General features: G+C 39.0%; 1 protein-coding gene and 1 long non-coding RNA gene across 7 annotated transcripts in view; one reads left to right on the top strand and one right to left on the bottom strand.

Moving 5' to 3' along the window:
* Positions 1 to 5,042: 5,042 nt before the first annotated feature.
* On the bottom strand, positions 5,043 to 17,456 carry LOC102137601 (uncharacterized). Of its 3 annotated transcripts, none has more exons than XR_012432645.1 (4): positions 16,463 to 17,456; positions 13,838 to 14,000; positions 13,057 to 13,345; positions 5,043 to 6,817 (listed from the first exon to the last, which is right to left on the bottom strand). It is a non-coding gene; the product is annotated as an uncharacterized lncRNA (long non-coding RNA). The 3 variants fall into 3 exon arrangements; XR_006696827.3 differs by lacking the exons at positions 5,043 to 6,817; positions 16,463 to 17,456 and adding exons at positions 10,497 to 11,287; positions 12,525 to 12,786 and having other exon boundaries at positions 13,838 to 14,257; XR_010585771.2 differs by lacking the exons at positions 13,057 to 13,345; positions 13,838 to 14,000 and having other exon boundaries at positions 17,317 to 17,456.
* C1GALT1 (core 1 synthase, glycoprotein-N-acetylgalactosamine 3-beta-galactosyltransferase 1) overlaps positions 16,663 to 18,072 on the top strand; it is an 85,965-nt gene continuing 84,555 nt past the window's right edge. For all 4 annotated transcript variants that reach the window (XM_015447712.4, XM_005550140.4, XM_015447710.4 and 1 more), the window contains exon 1: positions 16,663 to 16,873. In XM_015447712.4, the coding sequence (XP_015303198.2) occupies positions 16,867 to 16,873 (7 nt within the window). In that variant the 5' untranslated portion in view covers positions 16,663 to 16,866. The remainder of the gene's footprint in view (positions 16,874 to 18,072) is intronic.

Genomic DNA, 18,072 nt, shown 5'->3' with positions numbered 1-18,072 from the left:
TTTTGAGCATCAACATGATGCTACAAGTGGAAAATTCCACACCTAACGTTATCTGATGACTCACAGTCAAAATAGAAAAACTTCATTTCATGCACAAAATTATTGAAAATATTGTATAAAATTACCCTTAGGTTATGTGTATAAAGTGTATATGAAACATACATTTCATGTTTAGACTTGGGTCCCATCCCAGAGATATTTCATTATGTATATGCAAATATTCCAAAAGTTCAAAAACATCTGAAATCCACAATACTTCTGGTCCCAGGCACTTGAGATAAGGGACACCTGTACTAGGTGTTTTCACATGTTATCTCATTTACTGATAACAACCATGTGAAAAAAATATATTACTGCCATTTTATTATGAGAAAAAGTAAGACTCAGAGAGAATAATTAGGTTTCCTAAGCCCACACAATAAGTGATGGAACTGGGAAGAGAGTGTAGCACAGGTTTAGGGTGAGAAACAATTGGATTAAATGTCCTTCAGTATTTGAATACAAAAATTGTGGTATGTTCTTATAATCGAATACTACTGAACAATAAAAACTAATAAACTACTGATAAATGTAACAATATGGTTTAATTTCAAAGTAACAATGCCAGTGAATAAAACCAGGTATGAAAAACCACATAATGTATGATTTCATTTTTATAACTCTAGAAAATGCAAACTAATCTCTATTGACAGAAAGTAGATCAGTGTTTGCTTAGAGAGGGGGCAGGTTGGGAAGTGGCAGGAAGAAACTTTTGGAGGTGATAGATACGTTCATTATCTTGACTGTGGTGATAGTTTCATGGGTGTATACATATGTCACAACATCAAATTATACACTTTATGTATACTTATGAATGTCAATTATACCTCAATAAAGCAGTTAAAAACAACTGGGTTGAAATCTCTGTTATACTACTTACAAAATGCTTAATCTCTGAGACTACATTTTTAAAAAATCAGTTAAATGGAGTTGCTAATGCCTACTACAGAGGGTTGGTGTAAAGATTAAATCAGTAAGGCACGTACTTAGCACGCTGCGTAATACAATAGTAAGCATGCAGCAGTAGTTATATAAAGAGTCCTAGACTGAGTTCTTCCTTCTTAGAGCTTTCTCCACTTTAATTAATCATGTTAGTCCTTTTTATTTACAGCTGGAATTCAAACACATCAGTCTTAGTCCAAAGACCAAGATCTTTCCACTAAACTATGCTAAGCCATAACAAATTTTATGATTTGAGTTGAGGAGGGCATCCCATGATCAGACACCAGGCTCAGAGTATTCCACATAAATGCTCCTCTGTCTTATCCCAGGGTCTAGAAAAGTCACTCTGGGCCAGGGAGGAAGACCAGTAGTTCCGCTGCATATTCTTTATGTATACTCCTTCAGATTCTATCTCTGCTCCTTTTATCAGATCCCTACTGGCTAAACAGCAATGAAACTGCTTATGCAGTGTAAAGATAAATTGAGTGCAACAGGTCCTGTTTCTCAGGAGTTTGCCCTGAATAGCAGTCCAAACTAGATGTAATATTGGGAGAATAGCATTCATTGAGATTAACTGACCTACTCTTTAGGAAACATTTGCTTTCCTGGATAAAATAGTGTATTAAGCATGTTTACATCATGCATTAAAAATGTTATACTGCATATTACACATCACACATTTAATCTTAAACTATATGTAAATTTATAAAATATATAAACAATGATAAAGCTCCCATGTTTATTTCCTAAAGAGTACTGTTAAGAGTAATACATCTTTAATATGTCCAATCAAGAGGCCATTTCATAGAATTATGTTTTTTGTTGTTGTTGTTGATTTGTTTTTTCTCCAAGTGATAATCATTGAGAGGGTCAAAACAAGCAGAATTTGTGGTATGCTGACATCTTATAAGATTGTCCTTGGACATTCTAATTTGCCAAAATTTGGACCCCCTGATACTATAGCTCTTTCCTTGGCCTACTACCCCCAGGCCTCTTCTCACAGTGCCCAGACCCTTATTCTTCTGAGACCGTTCTTTCTCCTCTTTTCTCACCCTCCCTCTGCCTACTCCTATGAAGCAGCAAAAACATTCTCCTAGACCCAGACTGAGCCGCTTAGTTCTTGTCTCTGAAGCCTTGGTTAGCATCAGCCATATGGCATCCTAAGAACCTTACCTTCGACTCCATTTTTTTTCAAGGTTTTAAATTTTCTTTCAAAGAAAGGCACTTTTCTCTCTTAGAGAAATTCTGATGCCATCTATAAAGAAATATGTTCTCCACGTTTCACAAGGGAATGAATAAATTCATGAATAGGTAAGTAGAGATGGTGAATGCAGGCTGCTGTTTCAAAAAATCTAGTGATAATGCAAAGGAAAGAAGTGTGCAACAGTTGTAGAAGGTGGTAAGGTAATGGGATATAGAAGTCAGAGGAGTGACAGAAATTGGGAATTTAGAAAAGATGCAGGTTAGTCGCTGAGGCAAGTGCTGAAGAGGAGGGAGGGGCTGGTCTCCAAAGCAGAGTAGGGCTGGAAGGCCAGCGTAGAGCAGGAGGAGACAACACTTCAGAAGTTGCTATTGAGGGAAGTTTGCAGGTAGAAGAGAAGGAGATGAGTCATATCATCGTAAAAAATACCACCTGGTGAGAATAAAAGTGAAAGCAAATAAAGGAGTGTGAATATTGATTCAAGTAACTTTCATGGGAAATGGGAAAGAGAATTGGAAAAGTAAAAGGAAAGCCTTTAGACCCCAGCTGAGACAACAAACCTAATAGGCATAGTAGAGAGATTTCTTCCAACAATCTTCTCCTGTTTTTCCTGTTAATGGGATAACTCTTAAGAGTTACAATTTTCATTGTTACAAAATATTTCATCAAGTAGATGTATGATAATCTATCAAGATTACTCAATTCCTTTTCAAATGAATTAAAATGTGGTATTTTTAAAAAGACAACTAAGCATACTTTAATTACCTGTAAGAATATTGTCTACCTACAAATAATTAAAGTCCCTAAAAAAGGAAGCAAAACAATACATTTGTCTTTTCTGCCAGCATTATTCCTTTCTTCAGCAAAACACTGTAATTTAAAAATATATACAGAATCATTTATTTTTTTATTATGGTAACATATACATAACACAAACTATGACATTTTAACCATTTTAAGGGTACAATTCAGTGGCATTAATTGCATACATGCTATTGTGCAAACACCACCACTATCTTTTAACAAAGCTTTTCCATCACCCAAAACAAATTCAATAACCATTAAGCAGTAACTCCCCTTTATCCCCTCCACCTTTAACCTATTTTCTGTCTCTATAAATTTGCCTATTTCAGATATTTCATATAAGTGGAATTATACAATACTTTGTCATTTGTCTGGCTTATTTCATTTAGTATCATGTTTTCAAGGCTCATCCATGTAGTAGCATGCATCAAAACTTGATTTTTTTCATGGCTGAACAGTATCCCACTGTATGTGTTAAGATATTTTGTTTATCCATTTCTTGGTTGATGAACACTCGGGTTGTTTCCACCTTTTGGCTATTATGAATAAGGTCACAATAAACGTTCATGTACAAGTATCTCTTGAGTCTCTGTTTTCAATTATTTGGGGTGTATATCTCAGAGCTGAATTGCTGAGTTGTATGGTAATTCTATGGTTAGCCTATTGAAAAACTGCCATGCGGGTTTCCACAGTGTTTGCTCCATTTTACATTCCCACCAGTAATGTGCAAATGTTCCAATTTCTCCACATCCTTGTCCACACTTGTTATTTTCTGTTTGGGTAGTTTGTTTTGTTTTTTCTTAATCTTACAGCTATCCTAGTAAGTGTGAAATGGTTCCTCATTGTTGTTTTGATTTGCATTACCCTAATAACTAAAGATGTTGAACTCTTTTCATGTGTTTATCAGCCATTTGTACATTTTTTTGAGAAGTGTCTATTCAAGTCTTTTGTCCATTTTTAAATCATGTTGTTTATCTTTTAAGGATCCTTTTGGATTCAGTTTGCTAGTGCTTTGTTGAAGATTTTTGCTTCAATATTCAGAAGGGATATTGGTGTGCACTTTTTTGTGATGTCTTTATCTGACTTTGGTATCAGGTTAATGCTGACCTCACAGAAAGAGTTTGAGAAGAATTGGTGTTAACTCTTCTTGAAATATTTGGTAAAGTTCACCAGTGAAGCTATCTGGTCCTGGACTTTTCTTTGTTGGGAGGTTTTGATCACTGATTCAATCTCTCGACTTGTTATACGTCTAGTGAAATTTTCTATTTCATCTTGAGTAAGTTTGGTTAATTTGTGTGTTTATCCAGTTCATCCAGATTATCCAAAGCTGGCAGTAATGTCCCTATTCTCATTTTAAATTTTAATCATTTATCATTTGTGTCTTTCTTTTTTCCTTTGTCGGTTTAGCTAAAGGTTTGTCAATTTGATTACTTTTTTTACAGAGCCAAATTTTGGTTTTACTGATTCTTTCTATTGTTTATTCTGTTTTATTGATCTCTGCTCTAATCTTTATTTCCTTCCATTGGCTAGTTTTGGGTTTGGTTTACTCTTCCTTTTCTAGTTTCTCAAGGGATAAAGTTATGCCATTGATTATCTTTTGTTTTTTTCTAATGTAGGAATTTACAGTTATAAGTTTTCCTTTGAGCACTGTTTTTGCTGCATCTTACGCTTTAATATACGTGTTTTAGTTTTCATTATTAAACATCTTATGTTAGGCTGGGCATAGCGGCTCATGCCTGTAATCCCAGCACTTTGGGAGGCCGAAGCGGGCAGATCACTTAAGGTCAGGAGTTTGAGACCAGCCTGGCCAACAGGGTGAAACCCCGTCTCTACTAAAAATATGAAAATTAGCCGGGCATGGTGGTGGGCATCTGTGTTTCCAGCTACTCAGGAGGCTGAGGAAGGAGAATCACTGGAACCCAGGAGGCGGAGGTTGCAATGAGCCAAGATCGTGTCACTGCACGCCAGCCTGGGTGACAGAGCAGGAGTCCATCTCAAAATAAACAAACAAATCTTATGTTTTAATATGTTTGTTTTCATTTTCATTATTTTCTAATTTTTCTTGTAGTTTCTTCTTTGACCAATGAGTGTTTGGTAGTGTGTAGTTTCATTTCCATATATTTGTGGATTTTGCAGTTTTCCTTTGATTTTGATTTGTAGCTTCATTCTCCTTGGTCAGAAAAGATACTGTATATGACTTCAACTTTTTAAAATTGTTTTGTGGCTTAACATGTAATCTATCCTAAAGCATCTTCCATGTGCCCTTGAGAAAAATATGTATTCTGCTGTTATTGGGTAAAATGTTCTATATACTCATGTTTGGTCTAGTTGGCTTATTCAAGTCTTTTATTTTGTGACTTATCTTCTGTCTAGATATTCTATTCATTTTTGAAAGTAAGATATTGGAGTCTCCAACTATTATTGTACAACTATTTGTTTCCCTTTAATTCTGTCAATATTTGCTTGAAATATTTTGGGTCTCTGTTGTTTGGTGCATATATGTTTATAACTTTTTGATGATATACATATTTATCTATATATCAATATATAATGTCCTTCTTTGTCATTATAACAGGTTTTGACTTGAAGTTTTTTTACCTAATATTAGTATAGCCTCCTCAGCTCTCTTTTGGTTCTATTTGGATATAATATCTTTTCTATTCTTTCACTTTCTACTTATTTGTGTCTTTAAATCTAAAGTGACTCTCTTACAGACAGCATTTATCCATTCTGCCAATCTCTGCCTCTGAGTGAATAGTTTAATCCATTTATATTTAAAATAGTACTCCTAATGAAGTACTTCTGCCATTTTGATACTTGTTTTCTGTATGTCTTATACTTTTTTCCTCTCTCATTTTCTCCATTATTGCCTTCTTTTATGTTTAGTTGATTTTTTTGTAGTGAACCATTTTGATTCTTTTCTTATTTCCTTTTCTATCTTTTCCTATATATCTCATTTCCTATAGATCTTTTAGATATTTTCTTTGTGGTTACCATAGTAATTACATTTAATGCCCTAAATTTAAGGTAATATATTTTGAATTGATACCAACTTAACTTCAAAAACATTTAAAAACTATACTACTGCACATCTTTATCTTCCCCCTTTATGTTGTTAATGTCTTTTTACATCTTTAACATTGTGTCCCCAACAGGAGATTTATTATTTTTACATATGTGTATGTTAAATCGTATTAAAAATAAATGGTAGAGTTACAGACAAAAATTAAATAGCACTTGTTTTTATATTTCCCCTACTTTTACTGTAGGCCATTATTTTCCTCACTTAGCTTTGAATTACTGGCTAGTGTCTTTTCATTTCAACTTGAAAGACTTCCTTTGCATTTCTTGTTGGACTCAGCTTTTGTTTATCAGAATATATCCTAACTTTTCCATCATTTTGAAGGACAGTTTTGCTAGATATAAAATTTCAGTTAATAGGTTTCATTTTCTTCCACCCACTTAAATATGTCACTCCACTGTCTTCTGGCTTCCATGTTTTCTGATAAGAAACTGGCCTTTAATTTTAATGAGGATTCCTTGTACGTGATGAGTTACTTCTTTCTTGTTTGCTGCTTTCAAGATTCTCTACCTTTGGCTTTTGATGGGTTGGTTAGAATGTCTTAGTGTGGGTCTTTTTGAGTTTATCCAACTTGGAGTTCATTCAGTTTCTTGGATTTGTAGGTTAGTATATTTAATAAAATTTTGGAAGTTTCTGGCTATAATTTTTCAAATATTAGTTCTGCCCCTCTCTTTGTCATCTAAAAGTCCCATAACACATATGTTGGTCCTCTTGATGATGACGCACAGGCCCTTTCGTCTCTGTAAACTCTGAAAAAAAAAATTAACAGACCTTATTTTTAATGCCATTTTAGGTTTACAGTGAAATGCAGTGGAGTTACAGAGAATTCCCATATATTCCTTACCCTCACACATATACAGCCTCCCCGACTATCAACATCTCACACCAGAGTGGTACATTTGTTACTATCAATGAACCAACAGTGACACATCATTATCAAGCAAAGTCCATAATTTACATTGGAGTTCACTCATGGTGTTATACATTCTATAAGTTTTGACCAATGTATAATGAAATGTATCTACCATTACAGTGTCATAAAGAATAGTTTCCCTGCCATAAAAATCTCCTGTGCTCCACCTATTCATCATTCCTTCCCCTCATCTGACTGGAATCACGCAGTCTGTAACCTTTTCAGATTAGCTTCTTTCACTTAGCAATATGCACTTAAAGTTTGATATAGTTTGGATATTTCTCTCTGCCTGAATCTCATGTTGAAATGTAATCTCCAGTGTTGGAGGTGGGGCCTAGTGGGAGCTGTTTGGACCATGGAAGCAGATCCTTCATGAATGGCCATCCCCTTGGTAATAAGTGAGTTCTTGCTTTGGTTCACATGAGATCTGGTCATTTAAAAGTGTGTGGCATCACCCCTCCACCTCTCTCTATCTTGTTCCTGCTCTGGCCATATGATGTGCTTGCTCTCTCTTCACCTTCTGCCATGATTGCAACCATCCTGAGGATTCCTTGGAAGCCAAGCAGAAGCCAGCATCATGCTTCCTACAAAGACTGCAGAACCATGAGGCAGTTAAACCTCTTTTCTTTATAAATTACCCAGTCTTGGGTATTTCTCCGTAGCAATGCAAGAATGGATTAACACAAGGTTCAACCATGTGTTTTTTTGGCTTGATAGCTTACGTCTTTTAGCATTGAATAGTATTCCATTGTCTGTGTGTACCACAGTTTATTTATCCATTTACCTTGTATTAGTCTGTTTGGGCTGCTATAACAAAATAGTACAGACTGGACTGGCACAATGGCTCATGCCTGTAATCCCAGCACTTTGGGAGGCCGAGGCAGCAGATTGCTTAAGCTCAGGAGTTGAAGACCAGTCTGGGCAACATGGTGAAACCCTATTTCTACAAAGAATACAAAAAATTAGCTGGGCATGGTGGTGCATGCCTCTGGTCCCTGTTACTCGGGAGGCTGCGACAGGAGGATCACTTAAGCCTGGGAGGTGGAGGTTGCAGTGAGCCGAGATCATGCCACTGCACTCCAGCCTGGGTACCAGAGCAAGACTCTGTCTCAAATTTTTTTAAAATAGGAAAAAAAAAATATAGATGGGGTGTCTTAAACAACAGAAATTTACTTTCTCACAGTTCTGAGGCTTGAAATCCATGACAACACTGCTGGCAAATTCACTTTCTGGTGAGGGCTCTTTTCCTGGCTTTATAGGTGGCCGTCATTTTTTCCGTTTTTTTTTTTTTTTTTTTTATGTCCCCACACGGCCTTTCCTCGTGTATGCATAGAGAGGGGAAAAGAGAGTGCTCTGGTATCTCTTCTTGAGAACACTACTCTTACCAGATCAGGGCTCCACCCTTAACCTGCACTACTTCCTTAGAGACCCCATCTCCAAATACAGCCACACTAGGGGTTAGGACTTCAGCACAGGAATTCTGAAGGGTACATAAAAGGGCCTCTTGGTTACTTTCAAGTTCTGGCAATTATTAATAAAGCTGCTGTAAACATTCAAATGCAGGTTTTTGTGTGGACATAAGTTTCACCTGATTTGGGTAAATAACAAAGAGCCCAATTGCTGGATTGTATAGTAAAAGTATATTCAGTTTTGTAAGAAAACTGCCAAACTGTCTTTCAACATGGCTATACTGAACCCATGCCTGTAATCCTAGCACTTTGGGAAGCTGAGGTGGGAGGATCACAAGCTCAGGAATTCAAGACCAGCCTGGGCAACATAAAAAGAAAAAAAAAGTGGCTATACAATTGGCATTCCAACAAATGAAATTTTCTTCATTCTTTTTCCTTTCTGCTCCTTAGGCTCAATAATTTCAATGGCCTTATCTTCAAGTTCACTGACTCTTCTGCTTGCTCAGTTCTGTTGCTGAAGCCACCTAGATTGTTTTATTTTTATTTTTCAGCTTCAGAATTTCTGTTTGGTTCCTTTTTATAATTACTATCTCCTTGTCGACACTCTCATCTTGTTCATACATCATTTTCCTGGCTTCCTTTAGTTCATTGTCAATGTTTTCATTTCCATGTTTAGCATTTTGAGCATATTTAAGACAATTGTTTTAAAGTCTTTGTTTAGTAATTCCAATGTCTGTACTTCCTCAGGGACAGTTTCTATCCATTTATTTTGTTCCTTTGAATGAGCCATACTTTGTTTCTTTGAATGCTTTGTAATTTTTGTGTGTGAGCTTGAAAAGTGGACATTTGGCTCCTACGATGTGGTAACTAGGAATTAGATTTTCTTCACTTTCCTAGGCTTTGCTGTTTTCTGGTTCTTGAAGGCTGTAGCAGTCAGTTTATTTGAGGCCTGTCTCAAACATTATTTCAAAGACTGTATTCCTTGTCAATATGGTCACTGAAGACTCTGTCCCTTAGCTATGTTCAGCTAGTGTTTTGGCAGATTTCTTCGAATACCAGGAGCTCTCACAGTCTTTGCAAATTGGCTCTAAGCCAGGGCTCTACTTCAATTCTTAGTCAGGCTTGCACTGTGCTAAGGGATCAGCCCAAAATGAAAGCTCAGGGTTTTCTCAGGTGTTTTCTAAGCATGTGTTTTGCCCTGGGCATGTGCATGGCTTTCTAAATTTCCATGTATACATGGTTGCTTTTGAATATTTTAATTTCCCAAATAAACTCTCTCCAGATTTTGCCTTAGGCAGTCTATTGCATGTTTCAACTGTAATCTCTGCCTCCAGGTGTCCAGAGTTATTACTTCAGTTTGCCGTGTTTTCCAGCTTTTTCTGCCCTAAGTTCTGAGTTAGACAAAACAGAGGACAGGATCTTGCATCAACCCTTCAGGTAGCCCCTTGTATTGGTCTGCTTGGGCTACTGTAACAATATACCACAGACTGAATAGCTTAAACAACATAAATTTATTTTTCACAGTTCTGGAGGCTAGCAAGTCCAAGATCCACATTCTGGCTGACTTGGTTTCTGCTGAGGGCTTTTTTTTTTTCTGGTTTACAGATGATTGGCATCTCTCTGTGTCCTTACATAATGGGGAAAGAGAGCTCTTCCTCTTCTTAGAAGGGCACCAGGTCTACTGGATAAAGGGCCCTACCTTTATCACCTCATTTTACCTTTATTACCTCCATATACCTATAAACCCCAACAGGATAGGGTTGGGGGGCTTTCCAAACACACAGCGGTTCCTAGAGGTTGGTATGCCTGGAGACAGCATGGAGGCTACATGCCATTTCTCCCATACCTTACATTATACATCTCTTCTATCTGGCTATTCATCTGTATCCTTTATAATAAGTGAGTAAACATAGGTAAAGTATTTGCCCAAGTTCTGTGAGCCATTTCAGCAAAATGGGAATTTATGGAAAAAGGCTGAGGAAGGAGATGCTTCTCAATGGAGGATGAATAGAAACCAGAAAAGGTATCTACCACAGGTCCACCTTTAGATTTAGAAATACAACTTGAAATAAGAAAAAAAAAATGCCACATTATGCAGCTACACAATTTGTAAGTCAATTAGTTCTTTACAATAACAGATGCAACATATACATTTATAAATAATTTACTCCTTTGGGATTTCAAACTAAAGAAACCAACTATTTCATTTACAACAAATGTTTCTGCTTCTGTTTCTCATCAATTGAGAAAACAATTAAGGAATACTCTTGATTCTTATTCCAGGGAACTGGAGGAACAGAGAGTAACCCTAGGGATTCTAGCCTCGTAAGCTGAGAATATTTTTCTAGATGACACAAGTTCCTCAGTGCACACGTGACAGTCTCTGCTTTCAAGCTAATATGCTGTGAGTCACACTGAGTCCTCTTCCCTTGAGGTTAAGTGTACTTCCTAGACTTTTTTCTTTATTTCTTCCTCTGCTCTATTCTCCATCTGAACCCTATTCCTCTGTCAGTCAATTCAGAAAACACCACCAGCCGTTCCAATTGTCTCAAAATCTTGGTAAATTTTGTGAAGATGTAGCTGCAAGGAATAAAAACTGTTTAGAAAATCTTCCCTTAGGTTATACAGGGTGGCACTGTCAGGTATTTTCAATAGGAGATGAGAAGCTCTGTCTAAAAGCACAATGTTGCCAGAAGGATTTCCCTCATCTTTGTTTCCTGGTGTCCATTTTTCACTTACTTCCTAATTTAACATAGGAAATGAGGTACATGAAGCTCTGTCCCTTTCTTCCCCCTAGAATTCTTCTTTTTCTTACTCAGGGATCATCCACAACAACAAACAGTCTGATATCTAATTAGGCCAGTAGTTTCAACTGATTTGGGCTCACAGTTGAATAGCTGAAAACAAGAAACAACAATACAATTAAACTAGGGACCTTGTATTTAAGGCCATTCATTCACTACATAATCAGGACTTGAATCTCACACTAAGGCTCTGTCTTACTCATTCTAACATATATTACCTCTCAGGTTAGTCATGCCACAAAAATGTGCATTGTTATAACTGCCTCATCTCTACCTTTGATGTTCCAGTATATAAAGCCTTCCCCTGTGTGCCCTAAGCTCTGCCCTCTGAAAGAGAAAGACATGTTTTCTGCCATTTATTTTCTTGCTATTGGATGCAATTTTGCTCTAGGATGAACTCATAAACTCAAATAACCGGTTAAATATATGTTTGTTATTAAGTTTGTTTAAGTACCTCTGTTACAATAAAGAGGAGCAGATATACTCAGCCACAGTTACAAATTAATTCATGAAAAGAAAAAGGAGCCAGTGATAATTATGCATTCTTTTAAAAGAGTAATAAATTTTCAACAGGCTAATAAAATGAGATCTGACATATAAGCTACCATTCCGCCATACTCTTAAATCCAAACTGCTTGTTATGAATGATGCTACTATTTTATACAGTACATAGTAAAATCAGTAAATAAGTTGTCACTTCCTGAAAGAAAGATCTCCATGGTATTCACGTAAAATACTTAATGCTTAACTGCTTAAACATAAGGTAGACCTCATCAGCCTAATTTAATTAAAAGAATGCTAATACTGTATATATAAAGCATATTTATACATAATCTCATTGACTGCCTTTTGGAGTACATTGGGATTATTTTCCCCAGTTAGTGGATAGGGAAATTGAGATTCAGAAGGGGTAGGTGACTTATTACAGGTCATCCAGCTAATCAGTGATAAAACTGGGGGCACTGAAGGATAAGTACCTTGACTGGGCTTACCAAAGTGGTGGCTACAAAAAGGCTAGAGGTGTGTTTAAAAGTTTACAGGAGAGCCATCCATTTTCAGTTGACTTTTTCAGGAAATGATTCAGTTTGAAAAGGAAGAATGCAAGAATCCTGCAAAAGAGGGCTTTGAGAGAATTTAGATCTGTAGATTCTGATCTTTGGATCGATTACATCAAAGGAGAATTGAACCGCCCCCTTGGTAGACCTGAGAAATGCAGACAGACCTATTGGTGAGCCATGAAAATGCTGCAGGGAAAGTCATCAGAGGCATCTGTAGCTAAACGTGCTATGCATCAGACTGGTCATTTGTGAAGAGAAATAATACAGCCTACCTTGTGAAATAGTATTGCAAGCCCTGTGGGCAAATTTGTATTATGAGTCAATCTGTAATTTGCTTGGAGATGGCAGACAAGATGGCTGTCTGGTTTCGAGACATGGTTTAATTTTGTGTTAACTCATTAATTTTTAAAACATTTTTGATTGAGGAAAAACAACTGGGGGCAGAATTCAAGTTTCAAGGATTCCATTCTGTTCACCGTGTTACTTCCACAACTGGGGAAGTTTAGCTCTCAGTAAGATTCACACTTCACTTCTCTATGAGAGATCAAAAAACCCTTAGATAATACAGGTGTCAGGGAGCAAAGATAAACCTAACATTGTATGCTACCCACTAAAGTGTAAAAGATATACTTCATTCAATTATTTATTCATTCAAACAACAAATAATCGAACACCAGCATGTGTGCCAGGCATTGTGCTAGGCTCTATTATATCCAGCTGCATGAGTTACCTATTGTTGCATAACAAACTATCCCAAAACTTAGTGGCTTAAAACGAAAATCATTTAAACATTTAGTATCTCACCATTTCTGTGGCTTAGGAATTCAGGACCGTAGCTGAATGATTATGTCTCAAGGTCTCCTTCTAGGTTACAGTCAAGATGTTGACCAGGATGCATGCAATCATATGAAGGCCTGACTGGGATTGGAGGATCTGCTTCCAAGCTCATTCACATGGCTATTGTCAGAAGGCCTCAATACCTCACCGATTGTTAGCTGGAAGCCTTAATTACTCACCATGTGAGCCTTTTTATAAGTTACCTGAGTGACCTTATGACTCTGACATGACAGCTACCTGGCCCCAACAAGTAATCCTGGAGAAAGAATAAAAAGGCTGGCATGTTTTATAGTTTCCCCTCAGAAGTCACACTACATCATTTCCTCTGCATTCTATTCATGAGAACAAGTCATTTGATACAGTCCAAACTCAAGGTGAGGGGAATGAAGTTTGACCCTTTGAAGGAAGAAGTATCAAATAATTTGTGAACATATTTTAATACTACCATATGAGTTAATAAAATTTAATTCATGAAATTTAACTTAATTATTATAAAGTGGTGTCAATATATTTGTAAAATGTAGGTATTTAAAGGGAAACTAAGTCTATTAAAGAAGACAATGTTTCACTGTTGTTGCTAGCTTGTTTACATTTTCTGTCACCATTTTCGTCTCATTCTGTTAAAAAAATTCTGTATATAGTGCTAAATAAATGATGACTTGGCCTATCTTGTCAACTAAGAATTGGATTTGATACTTATAACAGACAATAACAAAATTTTATATAGAAGGGATATAGTCTTCCTCACCTAACAACAAATCCAGAAGTGGGACAGTCCAGAGCTGGTCAGTTTGGCCCTCCAAAGCAACCACGGACCTAGGCACCTCCGGTGTCCTACATTATTAATAGTGTCAGTGTGGCTTTTGTTATTATGGGTGAAATATGTCTGCTCTACATCCAGTATCATGTCCCTGTTTCAGGTTCAAAAAAATAAAAGGGGTGGGTACAGATCAAATGGCTAAAGCAATATTTATTGAGCCTCCTCTACAGAAATTCACTTTTATTTAATTGATAGTCACATGGCCAGCCATGACTTAAGAAAGTCTAGGAACATGAATATTTTTAACTGGACATGCTGTCACCCTGAAGAAATCAGAGTTCTACTAGTAAAGAAGAAAGGATATTGGTTTAGACAACCAGTAATGTCTACCGACCTACTCTAAGGAGCTTTAACATGCATTATTAAACACTAGACACAAGAAAAACAACAATACTCAGGTATACCTGTGTTTCAAATATGTTTCAAATGGGAGAATCTGGTCAGTTTTGAGTCCCACATATAAAGTATATTTTTCAAAGTAACCACAACTTTTATTCTCTAATTGAAAATGTTAAAGAATTGGCTGACATTAGTGTTACTTCTAGGAATGTGTCCAAGGAGATAATTGCACAATTGTGCAACAGCCTGTGGATAAGAATGTTCATAAGAGACTTTTTTATGATAGTAAAAACTTGGAAACATAAATGTCAATCAATAGAATACTGGTTGGATAAATGATGGTATATCCATCTAACAGACACTATGCAACTTTTAAAAATAATGTTTTTCATGACTATTGTTCACTGTGCAGATAATAAGATCCAATTTATGAAATATTGTATTTATATGTCTATATGTGCTTCTATTCTTAGAGAGATGCCTAGAAGAATGTAACACAAAATTTAAGAAATGGTTATCTCTATATTATGGGATTTGGACAGATTTTAACTTCTTTGCATTTTTGTTTAAAATTTTTCAATTTGTTTGCACAAGCACGTAGTGTTTTTATAAAACAATAGTTATTAGCTGGGTGCCACAGCCTGTGCCTGTAATCCCAACTACTGGGGAGGCTAATGTAGGAAAATTGCTTCAGCCCTCAGCCCAGTTGCTCGAGGCTGTTGTGTGCATGATCACATCTGTGAATAGCCACTGCACTCCAGCCTGGGCGACACAGAAAGACCATATCTCTTTAAAAAAAGAAAAAAAAAAGCTATTTTCAAAGAAAGGCAGGGTGGGAGCAGGGCTGATTTGGTCCAGTATTGTTTCCAGCAAGTAATTTTCCTGGATAAGGCTGTGGCTGACCTTATCTTAGGAAAGGGTTCTAATCTTTGCTCAATGGAAAAAAGTGTTATTCTTTATTCATTATAACTTTTAATAAAATTAAAATGAGAAAAGGAGTTGTGAGTTTTGGTTTCTATTTGGAACACTGACCTCTGAAAGGGTCTCCCTTCCATATTTTACAATGGGTGAAAGATATTGTGGAAAGGTGGAGGGGGAGGAGGCTGAGCAACAACTGTATACAAGTTGGGGAGGAGTAGAGGATGGAGGTAAGGATGTAAGGGAGAGAAGTCTGGACCTATGAGCCAGGGAAAGAGCAATAACCTGGACAGCAGGATAGCTGCACTTCTCTTCTAGCATGGACCTATCAGTTTATCTTTCTGGCCTTAGTTTTCTCATCTGAAAAATAAGACATCTGTATTAGAATCACTACATGTGCTTTATGTTTCACAATTCTTTTGGATATATTGATGCTATGTCCTGAGAAACTACACTACAGCTGAACCTAAGCAAATTAAAGAAAAAATAACAACAATAATTTATATTGTTTATTATTTGTCTCAGGCATTCTAAGTAACTTGCCAATAGGTGGAGGGACCAAGATGCCAGCCCAGGCAGTCTGATTTTAGAGCCCATACTCTAACAACCATGCTGTAGAGTACTAAAGAACCGCTTGGATAGGGCATTTAAAGGAAGCAGGATAGCTTTCCTATTCTGGAACTTGGTCTTGTAGATAATGGTTAACGCCAGTAAAGCCGATACCTTACCCTCACCTCATGACTATTATGCCTCAACAGGTGGCAGTCTCCTCCCCCTATTCCAAAGACAACTTCCTTATTCAGAGCCCAGTGAAAGGGGAGATAGGTTTTGTTAAGCCCCGAAGAAGCTCTTCTGGCCATTGCCCCACAGAACCGAAGTGCTGACAGAACCAAAGACGAAATGTGCCTACAGAAAGCTTTCTAGTATCATTATCTCGGTCATCATACATGATGACCCAGCACCCGTATGCATACTTCATCTTATTACTTCCTTTCATTAAGTCCAGAGAGATACTGAGTAAAGAGAGTACGAGGAGAGAACAGAAAAACAAATGAACGGGTTAAGAGCAGGCTACAGGCCACAAGAGTCCTGCAGGGTTAGAGCCTGTACCTCAGACAAAGATCCCTCAGGCATCCCCTTTTTCCTTCCCTGTTGTTGCCCTGCCTTCGTCCCCCTCAAGATCCGGAAGCAAGTGCATAACCTTATAGCAGGATCAGAAAGGTGGAGGGTAGCAGACACAAGCCGCAAGGGGGCTATAACGAAATCTGTTGCTCTTGGAAGACCGACTTCCCAGACCTCTTCGCATTAGGGCGGAGCGTGCGCCCGGCGGCCAATCCCCGGTTCCTCACGTCGCCGTATCCCCGCCCACCGCCCCTCCCGCTCCGCCCTTCCCTGGGGCTGGTGCGGCGGCGGAGACGTCAGCGCCAGGAGACTCCGGGTGGCGGCTGCGCCGTAGGCGGGCCACGGCTTGGACGCGCTGCGGGGAGGGGCGGAGCGAGCGGGCGGGAGCGCGCGTAGGGCCCGCCTTGGCCGCCGCTGCTGCTGCTGCCGCCGCTGCCGGGGAATAATCTGGGCGGCAGCGGGCGGCCTCGGCTAGCGGCCACGAGCCACTTCTGCGGCTGCCCAGAGAAGCAAAGGTCGCCGGTCCGAAGTCGTCCCCCTCTCCGCCCCCCAGGAGGGGCGAGAGGGAGCCGCAGCTGATGTCAGGTACGGCCGGCGGAGGCGCCCTCAGGCTGCGGGTCCAAGGTCTCGGCTCCCCTCGCCCTCTCCCCGCCCTCCCCCTTCTCCGGGTTGGTAGGGAAGCGTGGAGGATAGACCCAAACCCCGGGCGCGGCGGAACAGGTGTCTCGGGGTCAGAGCCGGGCTGGGGTCGTCCGGGCTCCTGAGGAAGGCGCGAGGACTTCCTGCTCCCGGAGTCTTAGCGATCTGCCACAGCGTCCGGGTGCGTACCCGGCCGCAATTTTGTGGACTTGTAGCCTCCTCTTCGTCGTGGGTCCTTCCGTTGTGCCCGCTGGCGCCCCTCTTCTGCCGGCGCGCTGCCTGGCGGCGCCGCAGGGTGCAGAGTGCGCCCGGGCCGGACCACTTAGCGGTCCTGCCCCGCCGGGCCCTCCCGGTCCCTCCTCCCGCGCCCTCCCCGCCCCGCCGCTGACCTGGGGGTCCCGCCGGACTCGGCGCCCAGGTGTGGGGCACCTTCGCCGAGAGCTACTCAGCTGCCGCGCCGCCTGAGCGCCCAGCGAGCAGGCTCCTTCCAGAAGTGCCTGGAGCTTGCTTGGGGCTAGCTTGGATCATCAGGTTTGTCTGTGGCTGATTTATTTCTTTAAGTTTCCGTGCCGCAGAGTGAACCAGATACGTGTGTGTTGGGGCATTCGCTGCGTGGGGGAGGAAGAAAGGCATTAAAAAGAATTTTTTTTTTTTTTTCATCTCCACCCCATTTTCCCCCAGCAAATTGTGATGGGATTAGTAGGTGTTGACAAGTTGTCCATATTGCTTTGAATTTGGGTAAGTTGTACACTCTTAAAACATGACCATAATTTAGCGCTGTGGATTTATTCTTTCCTAGCCCTTACCGTCTCCCCACCCCCACCGCCCCGCATTTAAAGCAAACAACAATATCAGCAACACAAAACCCACACATTCTAGAAAAATTCTCAAGATTTCTAACCTAGTTCTCTATATCCATTGTACATATTACTCGATTTCCGTTTCACGCTTTTTAAGATAGAAAACTATTGTGCTAACCATGGATTGATTTCATTATGAATTTAAAAGTTATAAATTTAGAATCATAATGAATCAGTGAATAATTAGGCCAGTGTGTAAGGGACAGAAATATGTTAACTTACTAAAAGTTGGGCATAGAACATAGCTTTGCTAGGAAAAAGTGTGCATAATTTCAAGTTGCTTGA

This window comes from Macaca fascicularis, chromosome 3, assembly GCF_037993035.2.
Source record: "Macaca fascicularis isolate 582-1 chromosome 3, T2T-MFA8v1.1".
Lineage (NCBI taxonomy): Eukaryota > Metazoa > Chordata > Mammalia > Primates > Cercopithecidae > Macaca > Macaca fascicularis.
This window is presented reverse-complemented; position numbering and strand designations above follow the sequence as displayed.